Source organism: Neophocaena asiaeorientalis, unplaced genomic scaffold, assembly GCF_003031525.2.
Source record: "Neophocaena asiaeorientalis asiaeorientalis breed wild unplaced genomic scaffold, Neophocaena_asiaeorientalis_V1.1 scaffold123, whole genome shotgun sequence".
In the NCBI taxonomy this organism is placed as follows: Eukaryota; Metazoa; Chordata; class Mammalia; order Artiodactyla; family Phocoenidae; genus Neophocaena; species Neophocaena asiaeorientalis.
In genome coordinates this window covers 13,635,540-13,654,574 of record NW_020173666.1, presented here as the reverse complement: position 1 = coordinate 13,654,574, position 19,035 = coordinate 13,635,540, and the positions used below count along the sequence as shown (strand labels likewise).

The 19,035-nt window shown below is 47.1% G+C and overlaps 2 protein-coding genes across 5 annotated transcripts in view; one reads left to right on the top strand and one right to left on the bottom strand.

Annotated features, from left to right (window-relative positions):
- Positions 1-172: 172 nt before the first annotated feature.
- SLC22A1 (solute carrier family 22 member 1) overlaps positions 173-19,035 on the bottom strand; it is a 34,103-nt gene continuing 15,240 nt past the window's right edge. The window contains exons 3-9 of one of the 4 annotated variants that reach the window (XM_024747908.1): positions 18,329-18,443; positions 17,985-18,091; positions 14,218-14,432; positions 10,799-10,907; positions 4,456-4,568; positions 3,182-3,281; positions 173-662 (exon numbers count right to left, since the gene is read on the bottom strand). In XM_024747908.1, the coding sequence (XP_024603676.1) occupies positions 554-662; positions 3,182-3,281; positions 4,456-4,568; positions 10,799-10,907; positions 14,218-14,432; positions 17,985-18,091; positions 18,329-18,443 (868 nt within the window). In that variant the 3' untranslated portion in view covers positions 173-553. Of the gene's footprint in view, positions 663-3,181; positions 3,282-4,455; positions 4,569-10,798; positions 10,908-13,839; positions 14,017-14,217; positions 14,433-17,984; positions 18,092-18,328; positions 18,444-19,035 lie in introns of those variants that run through there. The other 3 variants (XM_024747907.1, XM_024747910.1, XM_024747909.1) reach the window with 3 other exon arrangements.
- On the top strand, positions 7,851-8,746 carry LOC112401546 (60S ribosomal protein L36a-like). Its single transcript, XM_024747845.1, has 2 exons — positions 7,851-7,906; positions 8,413-8,746. Exons 1-2 carry the CDS (start codon positions 7,851-7,853, stop codon positions 8,744-8,746), a joined length of 390 nt encoding a protein of 129 aa, XP_024603613.1.

The following is a 19,035-nucleotide window of genomic DNA, read 5'->3' as shown; positions in this document are numbered from 1 at the left end:
CCGATGCAGGGGACACGGGTTCGTGCCCCGGTCTGGGAAGATCCCACAAGCCACGGAGCGGCTGGGCCCATGAGCCATGGCCGCTGAGCCTGTGCATCCGGAGCCTGTGCTCCGCAACGGGAGGGGCCACAACAGTAAGAGGCCCGCGTACCACAAAAAAAAAAAAAAAAACAAGTGCCCTCCAAGAAATCTACATGTTGAAATACTTTTGCCAACACAGGCACCTACAAATACAAAGACATTTTCTTTCAGAGAGTGAATAAAACAATACTTATTCTAGGAAACCAGTTACGGAGGTCTCTTTTATAACAGTATTTAAATTCTATTGGACCTTCCAAATAATTTAGATAATTAAGTACCTGGTAACCACCAACAGCTTTCACTGGAAAGAATAAGTAGATAAAAGACAGCCAGGGCTTTGAGAGACTTAAAACAAAGAAAATAAAACAAAACAAAGCACAGTGTTCTTTAGAACTGATATTGACTTAGGGGCAGGCAAGTAGGAGGAAAAGCTTAGGGCTTCTGAGCAATTCTTCAGAGGATCACTCTGTCCTCATCTCTGCCACCCGGTCCCCAGCGGAGCATCTCTCTCGGGTGCCTGCGAGTTGAATTCTGATGTTTGGACCTGAAGGTAAATCTTGTTTTCTTTGGGCTTTGCTTTCCTGTAGCAATCAAAAATTTAAAATCTAAGTTAAAACACATAATGGGGGACTTTCTTGGTGGCGCAGTGGTTAAGAACTCGCCTGCCAGTGCAGGGGACACAGCTTTGAGCCCTGGTCTGGAAAGATTCCACATGCCGCGGAGCAACAAAGCCCGTGCGCCACAACTACTGAGCCTGCGTACCACAACTACTGAGCCCACGTGCCACAACTACTGAAGCCCGTGCGCCTAGAGCCCGTGCTCCACAGCAAGAGAAGCCACCACAATGAGAAGCCCACGCACCACAACGAAGAGTAGCCCCCGCTCACCACGACTAGAGAAAGCCTGTGCCCAGCAACAAAGACTTAGTGCAGCCAAAAATAAATTAATTAATTAATTAATTAATTAAAATTCATTCAATAAAATACATAATGGCTTGACTAAGAAACTGTTGCAAAGTTGTACCCAGGAATAAGTCTCAAAAGAAGAGGTGAGAACAAGAACAGCAGGTGACAAAGAAGACAAGGGTCAGCAGAGACCGCCAGTGACCAGTTCTGGTTCTCTGCCTGTTTTGCTATGGCCTGTGTGCTAAGAACAGTTTCTTACATCTTTAAATAGTTTTCGAAAATCAAAAATAAAATATTATTTCTTGACACTTGGAAATGAGATGAAATCTAAATTTCAACATCCATAAATAAAGTTGTGCTGGAACTCACAAACCCATTCATTTGTGTACTGTCTGTGGCTGCTTCCGTGCTGAAGGGGCAGAACTTAGCAACAGAGACAATGTCCCCGAAGCCAGAAATATTTACTCCCTGGCCCTTTAACAGGAAGAGTTTGCCAACCCTTCACACAGAGCACCTGTTGTGTTGCTGCCTCACTCCATCACCTGACAGTCAACATTCCATTTTGAAGCTGGGGACTTTGAGGGTATCTGTCATTATTTCTTTCATCTGTAAAATGGGTATGCTAATGACAGGAGCTGCCTCGCCATGTTTTGGGAGGATGGAGTGAGAAGGCACCTGAAACTCAGTGAAGCTGACGCACCATGAGCCCTCTGTTAGCTAGAGCTACCACTACTCCCATTCCCTGGCCTTGTTTCCTGGAAAGTAGGGAAGAAGGTGTCATTGAAATGATCTCTCCGGCAATAGACTGTGGCCACTATTTATGGAATTAGGAGAGCGGAGAAAGCAGATAATGAAATAAGTGATGATTATACTTTGTGCAGGGCATTATCAAGAACACAGGGTGAACAGGGAGGTGTTGGGCTCAGAGCAGAAGCCCCTGGCCTCACCTGGCAGGCCAGGAATGGCTATGAAGATGGAGTGAAGGGATAAACACAACATCTTAAAAGATGACAAAGTGCCTATTAACAAATTATAATGGAACATTTTAAAATCAGGTAGTCAACCTTAGCTATATATGTCTACGACTTGGGACCAACAAGAAGCTTATTGCCAGCAATTACAAGATGTGTTTACAGTTAAAATAGAGTGTCTGTCCCTTATCAGCACTGAGAAATGCAGATTTCCTCAAAGCGAGGAGCACAGAGGGCCTGAACGGGTATCGACTGTCATTAAAAGTTCAGGTTTCCGGGTTCCCCCATTCATTTACCAAGTCAGAAACCTAGAAGGCCCAGGAGTCTGCATTCTTCTGCATACTAAGTTTGAGAGTCACTGAGGAAATCACACCATATGCAAGAAGAATAGAGAGAATCTAAGATTTATTGAATACCTACTATGTGCCAGGCAATGGATTAGTCGCTATCACCTGCTTTATCTCATTGAACTTTCACAGCAACCCTCTCAAGTATTATCGTGGCTATTCTTCAGGTGAGGAAATGAAGGTTATAGGGTTCCATGACATTCCCAAAGTCACTTGGCCAAGTAGGCGACCACCCCTGGGCTGAACCCAGGCCTTAATGAGTCCACGGAGTCTATTCTCTACTTTCCAGGGACACGTGTGTCCTTACTGTGGGATCCAGAGAACCGAGCCTGTAACGACCACATCATCAAATGCTTTGTCTTTCTTCCTTTCCTCTTTTTTTTTTTTGTGGTACGCGGGCCTCTCACTGTGGTGGCCTCTCCCATTGTGGAGCACAGGCTCCGGACGCACAGGCTCAGCGGCCATGGCTCACGGGCCCAGCCGTTACCCAGCATGTGGGATCTTCCCGGACCGGGGCACGAACCCGTGTCTCCTGCATCGGCAGGCGGACTCTCAACCACTGCGCCACCAGGGAAGCCCCTTCCTTTCCTTTTTTATGGCTTTAAGGGTAGGACCTGGGACTCCATTGAGCACTTGTCCCCATCATAGGAATGAAAGTTTTAAGTCATTCTTCTTTGTGAAGGAAGTCACTAAGGAATCTGAACCAACAATCGCTAAAAAGACAGAAGATTGATTTAAAAATTGCTTCCAACTCAGAGCTGTTAACTCGGGGGGTGACCTGGGGACCTTGGTGCTCCATGTGGCCAGCATCACAGACAAATCATTCTATCTCACAGTTTAGACCAGACGACTGTCTGCCCCAGCACCCAGGGCTCACCTCCGCAGGTTCTCCGCGTCCTTGATGGTCTCTGGCAAAGCGACCCCCTTGGTCTCCGGAAGAAGCAGCGTCATTCCCCCGGCAACTAGCCCCAAAGCCGCTTCAGATGAGACAGATTTCACATGGAGCCGTTAGAGCATGGTCAATACCATTTACATATGATGACAGCTAACTAAAGAGATGCCTAGGTAACAGGCGTGTGAGGGTCACTTTTAAAAAGTTGGGAACATCTAGAAAATTAAAGCAATAGAATAACTGGGGAAATGGCAGAGTAAGAAAAGGGAATATCGTCTTTGTTTTACTTCCACATAAGTATATAGTTCCACAGTAACTGACGTTTAAGTATTAGGGGGATTTATTGATTCAGGTACTTCAAAAACAATATGGGACTCAATTTTGACTAGTTACTATATATACAAAATACTGTATTAATTTAACATAATATAATATAGTATTTGTATATACTAACCATAATTTATATATTATCGTTTATATTCAATAACTATAATATATATTATATACAATAATTTGTTGTAATATATAATTATATAATATTTTATAACATACATTATATATAAACTATAACATTATATTACAGTTACTATATATAAATATTATGTTACCATATATACATTTGATATGGAGCCCAGGTGATATGTATGTGGGCAGTGTGGGCCTCTCTCGTTACTCATCACTCCCTGTCGTCCCTCGTGGGTTCGCCTGGGCCCAGGCATGGCAACTCTCTACATGGGCAGCCGTTTTGCCCTCCACCAAGTGGTAGGTTTGGGAAGAGGTGGGAGAGTCCCCTCCTCCTTCTCTAACCCAATATAATCAGTAACAAAGCTGATACTAAACTTCGATTCCCATTTGTCCCCCTGTGTCTGCCGTCAATTGTTAAGATCTGGAAGCAGAAGAGGGATGATAATCTAGCATCTTCAAATCTCTAGCAATTACATGCTAAATACACAAAAATTGGGAGTCAAATTTGTAAGAAACCAGGAGGCTATGTCAAATATTCTCTCCGATTCTATTCCATAGAATGAATTATTGGACTCCAGAGCCATAGGACATAAACCTCTGGCCCCCACCTTCTAGGAACAGCATCTTATCTTCCCCGTGAGGCAAGACAGAGTGAACCAGGAGCCAGTGAAAGAGCAGGAGCCATCCTTCCCTTCTGTACACTCGCTGGGGGGTACCATTTGCTCATCAAATAGTTCTCGAGTATTCACACTGAGCTGGAAACAAGGAATGATAAATGTTTCACGAAATCTTACCAAACAAAACGAGTGGTAAGCCTTGCCAAACCTCCATCAGCCTGAAGACCAGGAAGGGGGTGATGACCCCACCCAAGTCACACAGGGAGGAACACACCATCACTCCAAGGTTCCTGATAAAATACAGATAACAAAAAAGATGACATCTCTGTAAATCAATTTTCCAAATGGTAAACTTGTTTTAAAGCAAACACACCATTCCCGAACCTCCAGGGAGGGGAGAGGGGCTGGAGATGGAGTTAATCACTGATGATTTAATCAATCACACCTACATAATGTGCCGAGAGGGTGGCACACCCCAACTCCACAGGGATAGAAGCCCCTGTGCTCAGGACCCTTCCAGACCTTGCCCTGTGTACCTCTTCATCTGGCTGTTTCTATCCTTTATAATAAACCAGTAAATGTAAGTGCTTCCCTGAGTTCTGTGAGCCATTACAGTAAATTACTGAACCCAAGGAGGGGCTCATGGGAATCTGATTTACAGCCAGTGGTCAGAAGTGTAGGTGTACAATGCGGGGCTTGCAACTAGCATCTAAAGTAAGGGCAGTCACGTGGGACGAAGCCTTAACCTGTGAGGTCTGCACTAATTCCAGGTAGTTAACGTCAGAATCGGATTTTGTCAGAATTGTTTGGAGATTGGAGAATGGTTGGTGTCATTAGAGTTCTTTCTTTCACATAGACGGACAGGGAAGGGTAAGGAGAGGATATTAAGAAATGGAGGACAAAGAAAGCCAGAGGGGAAATGTAAGGGAACTGCCTACTTGAAATGACCTCCCTCTTCATCCCTGACAACAGTCTGCTCTGAAATCTACTCTGTCTTATAGGAATATAGCCACTCTGGCTTTCTTTTTATTAGAGATCACATGGAATACCTTTTTCCATACTCCTACCTTTAAACTATCTCTGCCCTTAAATTTAAAGTTAGTTTCTTGTAGACAGCATACAGCTGGGTCTTTTTTTTGCCAACCTGATATCATTTTCCTTATCTCTGAAAGACTTTTACATTTCTTGTAGTACAGGTCTGCTTGTGACGAATTTGTTCAGCTTTTATATATCTGAAAAAGGTTTTATTTTCTATCCATTTTTTGGAAGTTTATTTTTTGATGAGTCAAGAATTCTAGGTTGACAGTTTTTCTTTCAGTACATCAAAGATGTTGTTCTACCACCTTCTTGTTTGCATTGTTTCCAATGAGAAATCTACTGTCCTTATCATCTTTGTTCCTTTTTCTGATGTCTTTTTTCTCTGACTGCTTTTTAAGGTTTTTGTGATGTGCCTTTCTTGATGTTGTGTGTGTGTGTTCTGGGTTTGTTCTGTTACACGGCATATGCCACTTCAAATTATAAATCCAAGCATTCTTTTATTTTCAGACATTTTCTTCAAGTTTTTTTTTTTTCTTGAAGTTCTTTTGTTTCATTATTTCAATTATCTTCTGGGGAACATATGTTTAAACATGATCGCTAAGCCTTTTAAATTGTGCTTATTTCAATCTTATTTTGCAATTCTTAGGCCTGTCTTGCCTTTACTATATCAGTTCTCCTTTGTAATGCTTTCAAAGTAGTTTTCATTTGTCAAATATTTTAATTTTTCTTTTTGTTTTTTTTCAGCCTGAGCTGACTTCATCTATTGTCTTATCACATACTCTCCCAAGAACTTGCATCTCTGCTTTACACTCTTTTTTTTTTTGCGGTACGCGGGCCTCTCACTGTTGTGGCCTCTTCCATTGCGGGGCACAGGCTCCGGACGCGCAGGCTCAGCGGCCATGGCTCACGGGCCCAGCCGCTCCGCGGCATGTGGGATCTTCCCGGACCGGGGCACGAACCCGCGTCCCCTGCATCGGCAGGCAGACTCTCAGTCACTGCGCCACCAGGGAAGCCCTACACTCTTACTTTATAGAGATGATTGATTCATTAATATTTTGCATTTAGCTGTAGTATATTTGGCCACACTTTTTATTTGCTTTCTGGCAATATTTTTCCCTGTGCATTTTCTTCATTTGCCATTTGCTTTTCCTCTTCCTTTCCCCCTTTCATCTCATGATATATTTGTATAGCTCCTGGGCAAGTTACTTTTTAATTTATTCTTCTTTCAGTACTATGATTTCTTTCTGTCTCAGCTATTTTAGAAGGATTTGTGGGGAGGGGCACGTTCTAGGCTACTAGAAGTTTTCTTTCTGACCAGGGTTGTCTGTGATTAGATGCTTTGGCCTCTCTTATCCCTAGTCTACAGGGGCTGACAGTACAGGACTTCTCACCCTTCAGGGTCTCTCTCTTCCACCCCACCTCACAGCACACTGCTCCCTCAAAAGTTCCTGAATGTTCTCCCATAGCCTTGCCCTCCCTGGCTCATCTCCAGCCACACAACACCCAGGGGAGGAAGCATATGCCCCGAGCCCTGCATCCTCCCTGTTATTGCAACAAGGGCTTGTGGGTTAGACCCTTCAATGTACACTTCCTACTTTGGAAAACCACTGGCCTTGTCTCAAATTTGCTGTCACAGTGAGCTTCCCTGGAGTCTTCCAGACCCTCTTAGACTCACTGCATTAGGCAGCCTTCTTGTTCACTATTGTCTTTCAGGGTCATCCTAGTTTCAAAAATGGCATTTGCATTTTTTTTTTCTTCTGTTTCTCATTCTTCTAATAGCATTAGTGTGATTTCCAAGAGGAGGAAAAAAAGACACCATTATTTTTTTTTACAATTTTAAGAAAATAAGTCTTAAAAAGAGAGAAAAATTTGATAAGCACACAGACGCTAGACGAAGTGAAGAACTAGGCCCCTTCTTTAAAGGTCATACATCTGTGATACTTCATTCGTTCATTCTACAAGCACCAGGTGACTGGTTAGTATAGCTGTAGAACAGCGTCAGGAGGTACAGGGAGGTATGACATGTAGTTCCTGCTTTCAAGGAGCTCATAATATAGTGATGAGGTAAAAGCAGGGGGATGATTTTCAACACAAGGCATAGCATACTGATGCCAAAAGAATGTTCTTGACAATATATGTTGCAGACAGTTAGAAGGAGGACGCCGTTCAACTCTAAAGCCTCCTATGAATGAGAAGCAGGGTCAAAATGGTTTAACTAGAAACTGTTTGCACTTGAAGCGTTTGTAAAGTAATAATCCCTTTTTTCCAATTTCAATTTGATTCAATTGATTGAAAATATCGAAACTTTCATGACTGCCTTACTTTTGTGTGTGGTGTGTGTGGATCAAGTTTAAGTTATTTCTGAGCACCTGGCCTCCCTTCCTAATTACTGAGAATCCTCACTAAACTGACTCTCTGCACAAACAGTCAAGGGCTCCTTGAGGACATGTCACTTGGCCTTCTTCCACCCAGCGCCAGGCGCTCAGAACCTTTGGTAGTTTACATTCTGAGTCAGTCCCCTGGGTCCAGTGGCCATGACAATGGAATTGTTTGGCCCAGCTATTTTAGACTCGGCTCAGAACTGCCAGATGTAGGTTTTTCTCTTTCATTTGTCTTCGTCTCTTTGTACTCATTCCAAGCAACCTTTTCCAGATGAGAATATGAGAGAGGGCCTTTTAACGAAGGGATGGGCAGGAGAGAGGAAAGAGTGAATCAGAGTCACCCTTGTGTCTTCTGGCATAGGGAGGGGTTCTGAGAGCTGTCCCGCTGTAAGAGGGGGATATGGGGAGCTGGAATATTTCTTAGGCTTCACTGGTCTGATGACATGGGGAGAAGAAACAATTTATATAGAGGAAAAACGAGTTTAAGGAAATCTGCCAAATTCTAACAAAGGTCAGAATTAAAGCTTTAAATAAAGTGGTTAATTACTTTTACAATAAAAATGCTCTTCATTTGGGGCTTCCCTGGTGGCACAGTGGTTGAGAGTCCACCTGCCGATGCAGGGGACACGGGTTCGTGCCCCGGTCCGGGAAGATCCCACGTGCCACGGAGCGGCTGGGCCCGTGAGCCATGGCCCCTGAGCCTGCGCATCCGGAGCCTGTGCTCCGCAACGGTGGACATTCCTAAAACCCGCCGGACTTTCTGTAAGAAGTGTGGCAAGCACCAACCCCACAAAGTGACACAGTACAAGAAGGACAAGGATTCTCTGTATGCCCAGGGAAAGCGGCGGTATGACAGGAAGCAGAGTGGCTATGGTGGGCCGACTGAGCCGATTTTCCGGAAAAAGGCTAAAACTACAAAGAACATTGTACTGAGGCTTGAACGTGTTGAGCGGAACTGCAGATCTAAGAGGATGCTGGCTATTAAGAGATGCAGGCATTTTGAGCTGGGAGGAGATAAGAAGAGAAAGGGCCAAGTGATCCAGTTCTGAGCTTCATGTTTTGTTTTGTTATGAAGACAATAAAAATTTGAGATTGTTTACTTCGTTTAGTCTCAATTGTTTATTTATTTATTCATTTTGGAAGGGAAATAAACTAGTGCCATCAATAAAATTCTCCCCGGGGAAAAAAAGAAGTCACAATAATACCACCATTTCCAAGAATTACTTGTTTTTTTAAAAGCTGGCGACACCAAGGACTGGTGAGAATGTAGAACGACCAGCTCTCTCACGCGCAGCTGGTGGAACAGAAAATGGTGCGGCCACTTTGAAAAACATTCGGACAGTCTCTCATGAATTTAAACTCACATCCACCACGTGACCCACAAAGCAACAATGATTGCGATTACCAAACACGAAACACACTCATACTACGTCATAACATTGACATTCAGTCCAGGAATCCTCCACCGTAACCGCTCCTTTACTTTGCAGTGAAAACTGATTTGGCCTCTGAGTCCTTGTGGGATTTTTTTTTTATTCAAACAGAAAGTCACAAAACTTATAATCACCCTCATCAGTTCACTCAGTCCCACGTAATTATTCACTCCTAAGTTTTTACCTAAGAGAAATGAAGACATATGTCCACTCAAAGACCTGTATGTGAATTCTTATTGGCAGCTGTATCGTAATTACCCCAATCTGGAAAGAGCCCAAACCTCCACGAGCTGGGAAATGGACAGACACATCATGGCACATCTTCCACACACGGGACACTACTCAGCAATAAGAAGGAACGAAGCACTGATACACGCCACAGCGTGGATGGGTCCCGTGATGCCAAGTGAAAGAAGCCAAACACAATAGGCTACACGCTATGTTATTTCATTTACGTAACATTCCGGAAAAGGCAAAACCACAGGGAGAGAAATCAGACCAGTGGTTGCCAGGTACTGGAGGTGGGAGGGGAGATGGCCCACAAAGGGATATGAGGAAGCGTTTGGAGGTGATGGAAATGTCTCTGTATTACTTTGACTGTGATGGTGGTGAAACGAGTATAGTCAACACTCATCAAACTGTACCTTTCAGGGGGAATTTTGCTCTAAGAAAATTCTACTTCAACAAACCTGACTTTAAACAATGAGTCATCTAGGCCTGTTGCTATGTTTACAGAGTCATCATGGGAAAAGCATCAGCTTCAAGGTCAGAAAGAAGCGGGTTCTTGGTTGCCAAGAGGGTGAGGGGGTGGGGGAAGGATAGCCTGGGAGTTTGGGATTAGCAGATGCAAACTATTGTATATAGAATGGATAAACAACAAGGTCCTACTGTAGAGCACAGGGAGCTATATTCAGTATCCTGTGATAGACCATAATGGAGAAGAATGTGAAAAAGAATATATATATTATGCATAACTGAATCACTTTGCTGTACAGCAGAAATTAACACAACATTGTAAATATACTTCAATGAAAGAAAGAGAGAGAGAGAAAGGAAGGAATAAAGGGGGGAAGGAAGGAAGGAAGGAAGGAAGGAAGGAAGGAAGGGGGAGGGAGAGAAAGAAAGAAAGAAAGTGGGTTCTTGTCTGGGCCCTGCCACTTTCTAGCTGTGTGACTCTTGGAAGGTCTCTTTCTCTTTGTAAACCTCAGTTTTCTCATATGTAAAATGGGTATCACAATGATATTATAGGATGAGCCGCAGCCCACGTCTGGCGATGCTCTGCATGTCACTGTACAAATATGAACTGCTCTGAAGCAAGTTATGTCCAGAGGTGTCAGTGGAGCTGCGGAAGTTTAGACAACTGGTCGGCGCTAAGGACAGGGTTGCACCTCAGCCTCCCACGCGCCGCCCAGGGCTCTCTCCTCTGTGCCAGACGCCTTTTCTCTTGCACTTGCCCTCCGTACAGGGCACGATGCGACCCTTAGTCCACTGAACCTGTGCATTTCACCTTCTCTACCAGATTAGGCGAGGGCCCTGTCTTTGACGCCTAGCCCCTATCTCAATGTCAAACAATCCACCCTTGGAGCATCTTGGCGGATGGTCCTCACCGAGGTTGGCTGGCCCACAGCTCTGCCAGCGGCCACCCAGCCCACACCACCGTGCACTCACCTGAGGAACGTAGGGTACAACTCAGCATTCACCAGGCACACCATCTGGAACGCGAGGGTGATTCCCATTCGGCCAATACAAGCTACCACGATACTCAACCAGTGCAGATCTGGAGAAGAAACACACAGAGGGCACAGAGAGCAAGTGAGGACCGTGCCCGTGGAGTTGCCTTCAGAGCTGGAAGGACCGGAAAGATTGTCTTATCTGACCCCTCCATTGTGGATACGTAAGCTGAGTCCTGAAAGGTTTCGGGACTTGATGATGACGCATGAGGGGAGGCCCCGCTGGGCAGAGGGACGAATGTGCTTTTCGAATCTCAGCTCGGCCTCCCGTCAGCGGTGGGACCTGGCAAATGCTTTACTTCTTCTTCTTCTTTTTTTTTTAATCAATTAATTTATTTATATTTTGGCTGTGTTGGGTAGTTGTGGCACGCAGGCTCAGTAGTTGTGGCTCACGGGCTTAGTTGCTCTGCGGCACGTGGGATCTTCCCGGACCAGGGATCGAACCCGTGTCCCCTGCATTGACAGGCGGATTCTTAACCACTGCGCCACCAGGGAAGCCCACGATTTACTTCTTCATGCTTCAGTCTCCTCAGTTGTAAAATGGGAATCATTTTACCCAGCTTATAGGTTGTTGTGAGATTTAGAGATAATACGTGTCAGATGTGCACCGTGACCACTCCATCAGTGTTGGCTTTTTAATTATCGTGGATACTGTGGTTGCTGGCACGGTGCCTGAAACGTAATAGGTCGTCAACAGCATGGTTCTCTCGGGCAGACGTCCTGGGGCTGGTAGACCAGATTTCTCATCCTCAGTCTAGTGTTCATTTCCCAACACATTTTTTAACCCAAACACCTTTCAGAACAGTCTGAGAACATGAGGAAAGCGAACCGTCATCTCCTCCCAGGAGACTGCTCTCGGTTCTTGATTAGCTGGAGGTACAGGAAGCCCTCTCCTTCCTGGGGCGCCATCAAAGCAGCAGGCACCATCATCCACTTCACCTGGTTGGTAGGTGTTTACCCGAACCCTAAACCACCAGTGGCTCCTGAGACAGGCCAGCTCACCAACAAAGCCTCTGGGGTCACAGAGAGCGTGTCATCTTGGCCCTTGTCCCCACGAGCCAGCTACCCATGAAAGGCATGCTTCCTTCACTCTGCCAGCATGAGGCTCCCCGGAGAGCGGACCCGGCGGCGCTAGGACCCAGATGGCCCAGGGCCATCATAGTCTCTCCAGGTCTCAGCTGCCCTCCGCCTGGTGGAGAACCCAAGCCAAGCCTTTAGTTAGGGACCACACCTCCCAGCTCCCAAAAGATAGAAGATAAAGGAATTCACTCAGATATCTAGAGGGGGGCCCTTGTCACAAATTCTGTGGCCTTTGATCGATTTGGCAAGATGCTCTCCTGGACGTGCACAGCATCCCTGCCCTCAGAGAACTGCCCTGCCTCTGTCGGGGCCCGGGCCACTCTCCTCAGCAGCCAGAGGCCCAGTTAGAGCCACAGTCCCGCCGCGTGGCCGCCCTGTGCAGAGCCAGGTGGTTTCCTTCCACGATCGGGATAAAAGCCACACTGGCATCTCCTGCTAACCCCCGACCTCACTCTGGCTGTCCTCGCCCCCGCCTGCCCAGCCCCAGTCACAAGGGTCCCGCCGCTCCTCCTCCAGTGCCAGCTCTCCCCATCCACGGGGTCCTCGCTCTTGCTGCTCCCCTGCCTGGAAAGCTCCTTCCCCGGATGTTTACATGGCTCGTCCCCACTTCATTCAGGTTTCCTAAGGCCACCTGTGACCACCAGACAAAGAATTATCGCCCCGTCCCTCTCCTTCTCATCTAGAACATAAGCTCCACAAAACAGAAACTTTCTCTGCTTTGCTCACATCTGAGATCCTAGGGCCGAGGTGCCTGCTACATCAAGTGCATAGAAGGTAACTGAAATATTTTCTTGTTGCGGGGGGGTGGGGTGGGGTGGGTGGCAGTGAAGGTTTATCATCTAATGTGATGGGGACTAAATGGGGGCAAGCAGAGAGGGCGGGCACTGGGAGGAGGGTCCTGGGGGGCGCAGGACAGAGGGGGTGATGCCTGAGTTCCCTCTCAGCTTCGGCATCACCTAAGGTTTATCCCTGAGGTGATAACGGTCTCAGACCTCAGGCTCCCTCTCAGCACTCCATGCTGTTACTAAAAAATAAAAATAAAAATCTGCCCATTCATTCCATTTTACCAGGATTCCAGAAAAAGGGAGATGGGGAGAAAATGGGTAAAATCGATTTCAGATGCACTCTGCCTCTTTTCCTGCCTTCTTTGTTCTCTCTCCACGAAGGGAGGGAGAAAAAAACTTGAGTTACATTTTTCCATCTCTTTAAATTTCCAGCCTGATCTGTAGAACCTGGTTCTTGAGAATACAGATTTTACAGGACGTTTCCCGTAATATGCTATCCAAAAGCCTGCCAAAACGACTCAAACCAATGGGCTCAGAGCACAAGGAATAAAAACGAAGAAAATAGAAAATCTGCCTTCGTATTTTTTTAACATTTCCAAAAGTAACAGATGAGAAAGGCAATTTATGTACTTAAATTAAAACCACCCAAATGAATCTCCTTTGGCTTATCTTGGATTGCTAAGAATTACGGAGTAAAGCACACGGGTACCAAAATGGCTGCCGTTAGAAAGGCTAGCAATACCAAGCGTTGGTGAGGATGTGCAACCATGGGGATGCTCGTGCATCGCGGTGGGAGCGTGAATTGGTCCAACTGTATGGAAAGCTGTCTGGCTATATCTGCTAAAACTTACATACGTCCCCCTCGTAGCAAGGGAAATGACTGTCCACGAAAAGATGTGCCCGAATGTTCATTGCAGCCTTAATCCCAATAGGCAGACACTGGAGGCCACACAACTGTCAATCAACAGTGGCGTGGATATATAGTGGGGTATTCATACACTGGGATGCCTCACGATAAGGAAGAAGTACAAACTTCACTCTCGTGACAACGTGGACGAACCTCGTGGACATAAGGATGAGCAAATGAAGTGAGGCCATACAGAGCACGCGTGGTATGGTTCCGTTTGTATGAAGTTCAAGAACAGTCAAGGTTAATCTGCAGCGGCAGAGACCAGAGTCGTGGTGACCCGTGCAGGGGTGGTGAATACTGATGGTCAAGGAGGGTGAGGAAACCTTCCGAGATGTTGGCAACGTTCTTTATCTTTTTGTAGGTCGTGGTGCCCAGGCATACCTACATGTGAAAATTCACTGGCTTGAACACTTATAATGGGCTCATTGTACGTATGTTATACCTCAACGTAAATGTTTTAAAAAATGATTCTAGACTCAGGTAATGCCTTGTCTTTGTGTCTGTTCCAGAGGCTTATGAAAGAGTTAACACACTATCCCCACAATTCGATGACCCGGAAGATGATGAAAGTGGACCACTCACCGTGTGAGATAAAGATCATGAGGAAGCAGGCTGCCCCCACCACCAGATTGGACCCAGCCAGCGGGTAGAGGCAGCCGAAGCGCTCGATGGTGACGAGGATGATGAAGGCCGCCGGGAATTCGACCAGAGCAGAGTAGAAGAAATCCAGATAGAGGTTCCCGCCGGTGACGCCCATGTGCATGATGAGGCCCTGGTAGAGTACGGAGCTGGTGAGCCTGAGCAGGGAGGAGAGGCCGGGTCAAAGGCAAGCTCCTCGGAGGAGGGGAGATTTAGGATTCTGGCTGGGAGGATAAAGGACACCGCGAGCTGGGTGTAGAATGTTCTAGAGCGATATGAGAAGAGGGGGATCAAAATCAAGAAAGGTGCCCTTGAGGGGCCCTCGATGAGACCCTCTTTTCACAATCTATGGGAGGGTGTGTCTTACAGGATAGGTTCCCGTTTTCGAGAAATGGCAAACAATGGTAGCTACTGTTTACCGCGCACCTGGGTGCTGGCCCTGCCCTGAGCACTGCATGTGCCCTACCTCATCAGATGCTCCAACGGCCTCCAAGGGGAAGGCCAGGAGAAGGCAGTGGTGAGTGAGAGTTTCAGGAATCAGACTGTTGTATGAGCTGTGTGGTCTTAAGTAAGTTAACTAACCTCTCTGTGCCTCAATTCCTTCAGCTGTGAATTTGGGTTGTCTTGAGAATTCATTGAGGTAATGGACAAAACGTGCTCAGTATAGTTCCGGGCACAGAGTGGGCACTCAGTGAAGATGAGATTTTACTGCTGTCATTGCTGTCTCTCCAAGGGCAAGGATCCAGAGCACAACAGGGTGGAGAAGTCGGCCAAGTCTTTCCAGCTCCACAGTGGTCCTCCCTCCACACATCACACCATCTTTAACAGGCATTATTCCCTTACTCTTTTTACCTCATATCCCGCTGCATGACCCCTTCATCCATGTTGGAGGAAAGAATAGCAGTGTCACAGAAAATGGCACACAGACCGATGGGGACCAGCACAGTCACTCCCACTCAGGGGGGAATTCAGAGAGTCCCATGTGTCACTTTTGGTCAAACTACATAATTTTGGAACGTTGAATGATTCTATTGGTACAGTTTTCCTCACTATCCTTTGGGGATTGGTTCCAGGAGCCCCTGGGATACCAAAATCCAAGGATGCTCAAGACCCTTGTATAAATTGGCGTAGTATTTGCATAGAACTTATGCACATCCTCCCGTACACTTGAAATCACCTCTAAATAACTTATTATACCTAATATAATGTAAATGCTATGTAAATAGTTGCTAGCATGCTGCAAATTCAAGTTTTGCTTTTGGGGACTTTCTGGAATTTTTTTCAGATATTTTTGATCTGCAGTTGGTTGAATGCCCAGATGCAGAACCTGCAGATATGGAGGGTCGACTGTATTTACACTGTGAGAAGAGATTTAGGTGGATAAGAAATTATTTTCTTATAGAAATGCCAATTGCCCATCAGCTCCAAAACTGAGATCACAGCGTATGTTTCTCATTACTATAGCCCCTGGTTTTATAAAGCTGCACCCAGAGAAGCATGGGATGCTTTTGTTTCTAGTCCTAAATTATTCCTGGTTGAACCAAAGAGTCAAGAATACAAGATGAGGACTTCCCTGGTGGTCCAGTGGTTAAGAATCCGGCTTCCAATGCAGAGGACGCAGGTTCGATCCCTGATCGGGGAACTGAGATCCCACAATGCTGCAGGGCAACTAAGCCCACGCGCCACAGCTACTGAGCCCACTTATCCTGCATGCTGTAACAAAGATCCTGTGTGCCACAACTAAGACCCGATGCAGCCAAATAAATAAATATTTTTTAAAATGTAAATTAAAAAAAAAAAAAGAATACAAGAAGGAAGGCCCCGGCAGCAACAACTCAGTGAGTTAAGATGAGCCCGGTAGGGTCCTCCATGCTGGTTAGCTTAGCCGGTTAAATGGGAACGGTCGCCTTTAACCCACAAAGAGACTGATCCAAGAGAAAGGAATGGAGAACCCTGAATTTTCTGTCCAAAAAGACCCCCAAAAAACAAACAAAAAACTAGCAACAGTTAACAAATGTGCAGGGCTGCCATCTTTTGGCAGGACCCACGAATTGCATGCACACATTAAAACACAAACAGCAATTTGTAGCTGTCAGGCATAAGCCCTTTATACATATTCTCTCATTAATTCTTCCAACAGGCCTGTGAGTAGGTCCTATCATTACATCCACTGGCTGATGAGGAAACTGAGTCACAGAGATCACGAAGCTGCCTGACAGTCACACAGCCAGGAAGTGATCCCTCCTGAGATGCTGTGATCAATGGAGTGGATGGAGGGCGGGGGGAGGGGAGGGGACAGCAGGAGAAGGGGTCCGGGGGCCAGGGCGCGTGAGGCCTTGTAGGAAAGAATCTGGTTTTCTTCTCAGTGGACTAGGAAGCCGGTGAGGATGTGGATGAGGGGGTGACCCGGGCCATGACCTTTGCCTGCTTTGTGAGCAATTCCTGGGGGGACAGGAGTCGGGGCAGACCACCAGCGAGGAGGCTGCCGCAACAACATGGACGAGAGATCACGACACTCAAAGGGGGACCTGAGAGAGCAGGTGACGGGGAATGGCAGAGTCTCAGTATATTTTCAAGACAGAGCAGAATCTGCCCAAGGATTGCGTGGAGGGGCGTAAGACAGCAGAGGGGACACCTTGACAGGAGTGCTTAGGGGATGGGAGTGGGCCGTGGAGTAATATAGGAGGGGAGCGAGCCTTCCTATCTGCAGAGGCCCGGGCCTCCACACCGAAGAGACATTGCTGAGTCGAATACTGAGCATGATGAGAAATGCGCCAGGCACCTGGAGTATTTGCAGAGGCCCATCACGTAGTGGGCACGAGACTCCGGGGCCTGCCCGGAGACACAGTGACTGGGGCTGCCGGGACAGGGTCAGGTTAGCCTGGCATCTAAGGAACCTGGGATGGATTCTGTGGAACAGCGGTCATTCATTCAACCTTCAGCAAATATTTACTGAGGGTGCCAGGGGCTGCCCTCTTAGTTGGAACCCTTATCTCATGGAAGGGCACACAAGTGCAGGACAGCAGAGCGACTCCAGTGGAAGGGAAGCCCAGGGTCCAGCTACTCAGCCCAGGCATTCGGGGAGTAACTGAATAACCTCCCTCGTGCTGACGAGAAAGCCCTGATGTCAGGAGCTGACCCGGCACCCCTTGAGGAAAGAGCACGGAGACCCCGTCTCCAGGTAGCTCCCTGGGAGGTGGATGCAGCCCTGGGGGTGTGCCGGGGGTACATGGGTGAATCTGGATGTGGATGTGAGTTTCCTAATCGGGGGGTGAAAAAAAGCACTGATACTCTCATCGGGGTCTATAAAGGTCTTAGATGCGGGGAAGGGCTCTTCCTCTGTGAAAGCACCAAGAGCCACTGACATCTCATCCACCTTCTGACGCTATGTCAAGACTCGGCTACTCCCCAAAGGTGAGACGTGTGGGATTTGAGGCAACCTTGAGAAGCCTCCGTCCAGCTTACTGTTGACCTCTCCTATGTAAGAATTTCTTCTTACTAAAATGAGGTCCTTCCTCTACTATGCAGTCCTCAGGGGAGAAATCAGGTGTCTTTTTAAGGGCTCTCTGACCACTGGAAAACCATCTGGAAATTCCTTTCCATGCTTCTCTTTTTCCACCTGAGCTGTTCCACTGTCTTTAACTTGTACCCGGGTATGCAGGTAAGCCCACCAGTTCCATCTGGGGACAGGCGTCGGAAAGGGCCCTTACCACAGGTACATCAGGATGAATGTGTGCTTCCTCAGGTGCGGCGTGCGGAACAGGTCTACAAACGAGGGGCTCAGCTTTTCAGTGACATCCTCTTTGAGAGACAGCATCTAGGAAGGAGTCAGGGCGTCAGCTGCATCCAAGCTGCCGTGAGCAGGAAACGCCATCAGGGCCCCCTTTCCCGGCCCCCGCCCCGAGGTCGGTCCTCGCATGGCTGCCCGCCACACCCATCACCCCAAATGTCACCAGTGCCCTCTTGCCTCCCAAGGCAGCCCCACAGGCATGCTCTAAGTCATAAATGCAACCCAAAGTTCAGTGACGGGAGAAACCCTCTGCTAGGCTGTCACCTTTAGATCAGCAGGAGGTAATTTCCCATTCTTCTGGGCTATGTGGTCCATTATCTTTACGGCTTGAGTGTTTCTCTTTTGCGATAACAGCCATCGGGGAGACTCGGGCACAAACCTGTGGACACACATCATCACGACGTCTCATTTTCTGCGGAGCTCATCTGATGTTAAGCCCCGATCAGGCGCTCACGCTGGGACTGTGATTCCTCAAGCGTCTGGTGGACGAGCATCTGGGGCCACTGTGTGCTGGCCCAGAGAGCCCACACAGGAGCTCTGTGAGTCACTCGTGCTCTTAGTGCCACCTGCTAAGATTTACGGACCAGAAGAGAACCATCGCTTCCTATGTACCCTTCATCCGGTGGGGCGGGGGTCCCATTCTCTCCTGGAAGCCAGCAGCCCTTCTCCCTACCCCAGGAAATCTCTCACACATAATAGATGCTCCACACGCCCCACCCCTTGCGATACAGCAGCTGCCTCCTTGTAAGACAGGGGCTGTGGAACATGTCTCAAAATATTTCCAAAACAAAATAAACTATAGTCATTTTTTTTTAGCATCAAGTACACCATGGTGTTTATTTCAAATGGGACGGGGATGTTATAAAGTCAAAGATTGGGAATCTCTGGTCATCTGAAAACACCCAGGTGTTGTCTCACCCAGCCCGGCCATCGGGACTCAGCCAGGGGGTCCCGTCACTGGAGGGCCCCTT

Excerpts from the sequence above, each read along its gene's own strand:
- LOC112401546 (XM_024747845.1), top strand. The coding sequence starts at position 7,851 with ATGACAATGGAATTGTTTGGCCCAGCTATTTTAGACTCGGCTCAGAAC. Across the intron at positions 7,907-8,412 it reads TCGGCTCAGAACTGCCAGAT|CCTGTGCTCCGCAACGGTGG; the intron begins GTAGGTTTTTCT and ends GCGCATCCGGAG.